General features: G+C 36.9%; 1 protein-coding gene and 1 long non-coding RNA gene across 4 annotated transcripts; one reads left to right on the top strand and one right to left on the bottom strand.

Annotated features, from left to right (window-relative positions):
* On the top strand, positions 1 to 3,622 carry LOC131784026 (glyoxylate/hydroxypyruvate reductase A-like). 3 transcript variants are annotated; one of them, XM_066169077.1, is made up of 5 exons: positions 5 to 132; positions 516 to 609; positions 1,004 to 1,280; positions 2,374 to 2,863; positions 3,412 to 3,622. In XM_066169077.1, the coding sequence occupies exons 3-5, from the start codon at positions 1,093 to 1,095 to the stop codon at positions 3,496 to 3,498; spliced, it is 765 nt and encodes a 254-aa protein (XP_066025174.1). In that variant the 5' UTR covers positions 5 to 132; positions 516 to 609; positions 1,004 to 1,092; the 3' UTR covers positions 3,499 to 3,622. The 3 variants fall into 3 exon arrangements, with proteins under 3 accessions (XP_066025175.1, XP_066025174.1, XP_066025173.1); XM_066169078.1 differs by lacking the exon at positions 516 to 609 and having other exon boundaries at positions 1 to 132; XM_066169076.1 differs by having other exon boundaries at positions 516 to 1,280.
* Positions 3,623 to 4,798: 1,176 nt separating this feature from the next.
* On the bottom strand, positions 4,799 to 6,051 carry LOC131784011 (uncharacterized). The gene is made up of 3 exons (XR_010718029.1): positions 5,975 to 6,051; positions 5,426 to 5,611; positions 4,799 to 5,095 (listed from the first exon to the last, which is right to left on the bottom strand). It is a non-coding gene; the product is annotated as an uncharacterized lncRNA (long non-coding RNA).
* Between the last annotated feature and the right edge of the window lie 610 nt (positions 6,052 to 6,661).

Genomic DNA, 6,661 nt, shown 5'->3' with positions numbered 1-6,661 from the left:
TGGCGTCTGCGTGCTCACGTAGAGTTGTGAAGACTGTTCACATCTCTTCTATTATTCCCAACTTAGTGGACGATCTTACAAGACGTTTACCTCAAATAACATTAATCAATGTTCCTGTTGGATGCACTGGAGGTAAATCAGCATGATTTAAAATTTTAAACCCATCATTTCAATCAGCAAGGGTGTTCTTGTTCTCGGCCCACGTTACAACACACTTCATGGCCCGGCCTCGAAGAAGTGAAGGACCTAAGTTGGAGAAGCAGGGGAGCGTTGGGAGTGTATTCATAGCGTTTACCCCATGAATTTAAAGAAGTCATCGACTTCATTTGTATTTGAAGGTGTAAAAACATCTTAGTTGGGGTATTTTTAATTGAGCACGCCTCTGTATTTCATTACCGCATTAGATCGGGGTGTTTGACATACAGGATTGAGACATTTTAATTTACATATTTCATGACTAAATATATAGAGAATACATATTTCCCTTTGACTGCAATGTCTGTTTAACCCACAAGTGATAAGTAAGGGTGAAGTTCAGTGGACCCACTGAGAACAGTAGGTAACCATGACAACCGCATTGATGGCATCTGTCCAGACACCAACAAACAGGTAATCCGTAATTGACCAACTGGTAGGCAAAGTAAGGCTGTTGTAGTTTGGAAAAATTGAGACCTGAACATAACTCTATACTGCTAGTAAAAAGCCTAGAGGGAAAGCTGTTACTTTCAAACAGCCATGGTGATGCAATGTAACAGATGCATTCCTCAGCAGCATTATTTTGAGTTGGATGGGATTTAATTGCATATAGCTAAATTTGTTCTTAATTTAATTTTTTTTTGTCTACTAGAGTTCTCAAATTTGCAAAGGATAAAATACTGTAGTTTAGTCATTGTTACATCAATATCCTGCCAGCATATGGCATTGGTTATGTGCCTTTAACACAGTTTAATGATTCCTAATGAATTCTAAAGATGTTATTGTCCTTAATCATGTCTGCATACAGAGGTGGAGAAGCTACGAGAGGCTAAAATATTACTGACTGATCCAAACACTGCACCACAACATTTATCCAAACTTTCCAAACTTGAATGGATGCAGCTGACCTGGGCTGGAATAGATAAAGCTATTCCATATATCTTATCTCAGCAAAACACCTCACTGAAGGTAACAAGATTTGGCGGTGTCTTTGGTCCTGCTATGGCTCAGTATGTTATTGGTCAAATTGCCTCTTGGGAGAGGGATTTCAGAAAATCATGGAGTGATCAACAGAAATGCGACTGGTAGGAAACTATATGTTTACCCTGACTGTAGCACACCTTTATCTATTAAGATTAACTATTTCTTGGGTCAGTGAGTGAAAATGTAAGGTCTTACAAATAATGTATCATAATGATATATGGAGTAATGGTATCATAATGGTATCATAATAATCTTTTGGTACTTCTGGGCCTAGTTTTTCAAACAGATAAATTGCTCTCCAGCATATACGTATTAATTATACATATCTACCAGAGTGAGATTTATCTAATGGATAGCATCATCCACACTTTGAACAACTGGAGCCTGAGTATTACATATCATTATGCTCACTGATAGCAAAGAAACTGAGGAGTTGAAGATACATCACAGACGATTTTACGATATTTATTTGATCCCTGTTTTATTGTTTTCCCTCAAAGGTGGCCCTCATGACAATAGTTAAGAGCATCACAAAATGAAATTGTAACCTTAGAGTTTGCATGTGGTATTTACCCTTTACACTTTAACGCCAGTCTGCAAAGTATCCAATTACTAATCTTTAAACATTTCCTATGTTACTGTCAAAGAGAATTTGTCAGACAATCAAGAGCTTCTCTCGTTTTTGATCATTTGATTCATTCTCATAACCTTGATGTTTGTTTCAGGAATGATACTGTAAGGAGAAATTGGATGCCAGTTACTCCTACAGTTAAAGGGTTATTAACACCCTAACATCGGTATACATATTCTCAGTACTGTTATCTTCACATTTTGTAAGGTGCTAACAAGGAGAATTTGTTTCATAATCAAGAGCCTATTCAGTTGGTGATCATTTTCTTTATTCTTGTGATCTTAATGGTTTATTTAGGGGTGATATTGTAAGGAGAAATTATATGCTAGTCTCTCTCAGGGGTGAAAAGGTTAAAGTGATCCAATGGTTAAATGTAACTTTTAGTGGTGTGAGCATAACTTTACTGCCTTTGAGAGACATTTTACATTTGTCATCACTCTGAATAAAATTATTTGAAAAAAAAAACATTATGTAAGGAAAATCATCAGAATTCATTTTTATGAAATGTGTTCATGATGTTTAATTTTTTGTGTTAATCGCAAGACTTTTAATTGTTTTTCAAGGAATACTGATCACTATTCTTACCGTGTGATGCCAAAACTGACCATTGGCATTCTTGGACTAGGAGACATTGGAGAATATGTTGCAAAGATGTGCAAAGCTCTTGGTATGACTGTCTGGGGTGTTGGGCGTCGTGAAAAGTCGGATAGACAAGATACAGTTGACCACTATACAACTATATCAAGACTTCCTGAAGTTCTACAGTCATGTGACTATGTATGTAACTTATTACCAAGTACACCTGCCACAAAGTATCTTTTATCTGGAAGAGTACTTGAGAGTGGTAAAGACAAGCGTCCCGTTTTCATTAATGTTGGCAGAGGAAATGTAATAGATGAAAAAAGTCTAATACTTGCATTAGATCAAGGGTGGATATCAGGTGCTATTTTAGATGTGTGTGAAGTTGAACCACTACCAAAGGAAAGTCCTTTGTGGAAGATGCCTCAAGTGATAATCACCCCTCACATTGCAGCAATTTCATTTCCAGAAGAGGTAAATTGAACGTGAGCTTGAAAGAGTGAAGACCAGGTGACAAGTTGTTGTAACATGGTTAAAATTTAAATGTCTTTGCAGCAGAATTTTGGTCGTGCAAGAAGTTGCACAAACTCACACCGCTTTGGATTTGTGCAATGATTAAGGCAATAAACGAGTTGTAAAGACTTGTTTTGGAAGCACTAAATACAAAAGAATTCTTCACAGAGACCTCTCTCTTTATCTTGTCACCTGGTGAGCATTAGTCGTTGAGGATTATAAATCCTGCTATTGTCATTTACACATGTTTACCATTATGTAGCAGCTTTGTTCAATATTTAAATCCTAGCTGGAAAAGAATGTTTGTCATGTGAAGCTAGTTTATTGTCTGAATATCCAATACGTGTAGTTGTAACTCAGAAGCAAAGTTTTTAAATCAAAACGGGTTCATAATTTAACAGATGAAAAAAAAAACTGTACTGTTTGAGCTTGGTATTTTCTCTTAGTTTTCTTTTATCTTTTACTTGCCAGTATTTATTAATATATGTTTTGACTTGTTTGTTTTTAAGGTTGCAGAGTTGTTTGCTGAAAACCTTTTGTTGTTTGAAGCTGGGGAAAAGCTCAAGTTTGAGGTGGATGTTGAACAGGGGTATTGATTATTAAAAATCATCCAATCATATATCTTACTTAATATGAATTTTTGTTGAGATTGATGTGGAGCATGCTAAGAGTGTGGCCATTATGAGAGAAAACATTAAAAATCAGTGATATGTTCCAGAAGTTGAGGACAAGATATTAATTAGACTGAGTAACATATGTAGAGTAATCAACTGTCAAGTGAATTGACAACGTAAATTGGCCATCATAAAGTGTTGAAAGACTGATGTTTCAAGTGTTAGCTCTTTGTCAGAGTGATTGAGGACTGATAGTAAAAAAGATTGAGGAGATTTTTTGTATTTTTTTTCTATTTTGTAATGAATGAAACCAAATTTAATGGATAGGAAATCAAAAATTTTGGAACGGCAACAAAAACAGCAGTGACTCATCTCACCTTAGTAACACAGATAAATAAACTGAAGGAGTAGCTACGGAATGTGGTCTGGATAACAAAGTCAGGATGAACTTGATATGGCTTGTAGGTCATCGCACTTTTTAATTAAAGCAGTTCTTGACCTGACTAATTACTATCATTATTAAAATGTGTAATTGCTGCCCATGTGGGAAAACATTTCAATTCTGTGCGATTTATTCGCGTTCAGGGCATCGGCTTTCGATTCAGGGCATCGGCTTTCGATTCAGGGCATCGTCTTTACTTCGTTTCGAAGCGGGTAGTGGCCGGTCTTGTTGGCGTGCTCAGAAACGGCGGAGGTCTGGGTACGGGCTCAACGTATATCCCTCTTGTGTTCTTTCATTCACTCTTGTATAGGTCTTCCCGTTTCATCAATGTAGATTTTGCCGGCATCGTGGTGCTTCACACAAAGAAGGGATGCTAAGCCCCTTTCTGTAAGCTTTCACCAGATTTGTTCGCGCCTAATTTCACAATATACCACAAAATCTTACCTTGTACGTTTCATACGATTTCATAAACGTCGGCAAAAATCACTGAGCGGAATTCACTCTGCCTTCGCTTTACGAAATCCTCGCGACATCAAGATTTTTTATTTCATTTCATGTAACACTGAAACTCGCTATTCTTCTTGCTTTTAATGGTTATCGTTCCATAACTGAGACACTACGCATAACGTGAGAGTCAATTTGCTACTGGTGGTGGGATGACTTTTGGTGGTGGTGGCGAATTTGTGGTGGTGGCGAGTTGACCAGATACCAAAGAATATGTAGCACAAGCTTTTCACACGACAACACTTTTTAATTCATTTAATTCATTTACACCTAAAGACGGACTAAATACAATAATAATGATAATAGTAATAATAAAATTATTACGAACTGCATGTACATCAAATCTTTCTTTTAGCTACTTCTCTTCTATGTAGCCCTTGAAACTAATTGACAATTAGCTTCTTTCACAAATTCTTTCACATTTTTCTTTCCATGAATGTAAAAGCACCTCCTTAAATTTCTATATCTTACAGGTAAAGATTAGGTAATGAGCTTGCTAGCCATCTTGCCGCTGGGGTTGCCTCTTTAGATCGTGAGAACTGAATGGCCTCGTGTTTTGATTTCAAATCCTGTAGTTTTGTTTGACAAGCTAGGCTCTGCCAGAGAAGGTTTTTCTCCTTAGTTCGGAGAAGGCTGTGGAGAAATGAAGCCAACTGTGGTAAGGAAGGTATTCTTATCATGCTAGGAAGAAAAAGTGTCCCACTGCGTGAATGTTTCACCAAAGTTACTATGAGATCCTAACTAATCGCATAAAATCAGGACGAATTTTTGATGCTTTAGAGGAAAGAAACGTTTTGGTAAGTAACTAGGCGACTTTTTAAGAGCGCAGATCACTCATAAGACCCTAAATACTTAACTGAGATTTTAAAAACCCTCTTCCATGCCAAGTAAGTACAAAGAAGGTAGAGAACTGATGTGACCTGAGAGACCTGGGAAGAACACTTAAAGGGCACTTGCACTCACTTGTAATTGTTCTCCATCAGCTGACATCTCTCTTGCGTAAGTTTCAATGCAACTTCTCCGAAAAAAAGTTTTCTCTGCAAAGTTTGAATTTCTTTTTCCATTTCTGTCATTCCACAGTATGCCTCAATTGCATCGGTTACAGTATCCGAGTTATCACTTTGATGACTTGGAAACTGATCAAGTAACCTACCGAAAAACATCAAAGGAATGTCAAAACACCGCCTTTTTGAAATACTGAAAAGCTAACTATTACTCCGCGCGAGAAACCATTTTGAAATCTGATGAGTGGAGAAAATTCAAAGTAAATGTTTTCACGGGATTCTATTCTGTGTCTTTTTCTGTCTACTGTTGTAGAGAGTATTAGGAGGGATTAAGACAGAGAGAAAACCAGCCTCTAATGCTTAAAATATATTTTGTCTGGCGTCGCTTGATAATTTTTCTGTTGTCAAAATAGGATAGTAGTCTAATAGCAATTGAAGAGAGAAAAATTGAAAAATATGATTTAATGCTCATTTGACATTACCAAGCTAGAATTCAGTGGTTACTTACTTATTTTCAAGCAGCAGTTGTTCTTGGAGTCGAGCGATACACTCTTGAGCCTCCTTCAACTGCTCCCTCAACCTTCTATTGTAGGAAAGAACAAAACAGATCAATGATGGCAAAAGTTTATCATAACTACCCTACTAAAACTAAAAAAAGAATTTCAAAGCGACTAGTAAACCATCTAACATCAAATACCAAAAAATAAACACCGAATGCGTAAGAAACTTTCAAGGAAGCGTAAGGAACTGAAAACGTCTTTACGAAACAGTACTTCATCTTTTTCAGCTTCCGTTCTTTCTGAAATCTTCTAAAGAATCCCTTACCTTTTGCTAACCTTCCTTCCTTTTCTCTTTGACTTGAATAAACTCAAAGCTGATCCCATTTTATAACTCTTCTTATGGCGTTTCTGGCAAAAAACCTGTGAGTTTGAAAAGACACGGCTAACCGAAGGCTTTTCTTTTTGGGTGAAGTGTCTCGCACTGTTACGCAACAAATGTAAAGCACGTGCGTCTCAACGAACCAATCGCTGAGATGTTGCTTTCGTCGTTATCCCGCACTGGAGCGCGAGCTAAAGGAAAACTTTGACAATGATAATGTAATTGTCTGATAAAACTGACGCAAGTCTTTATTGTATTTAAAGCGGCAAATTCATTTTTTAAAAAGTCAACAGAGAGGTAATAAATTACCTCGAAC

The sequence above is a fragment of the Pocillopora verrucosa genome, chromosome 6 (genome assembly GCF_036669915.1).
Source record: "Pocillopora verrucosa isolate sample1 chromosome 6, ASM3666991v2, whole genome shotgun sequence".
Classification (NCBI taxonomy): Eukaryota; Metazoa; Cnidaria; class Anthozoa; order Scleractinia; family Pocilloporidae; genus Pocillopora; species Pocillopora verrucosa.
This window is presented reverse-complemented; position numbering and strand designations above follow the sequence as displayed.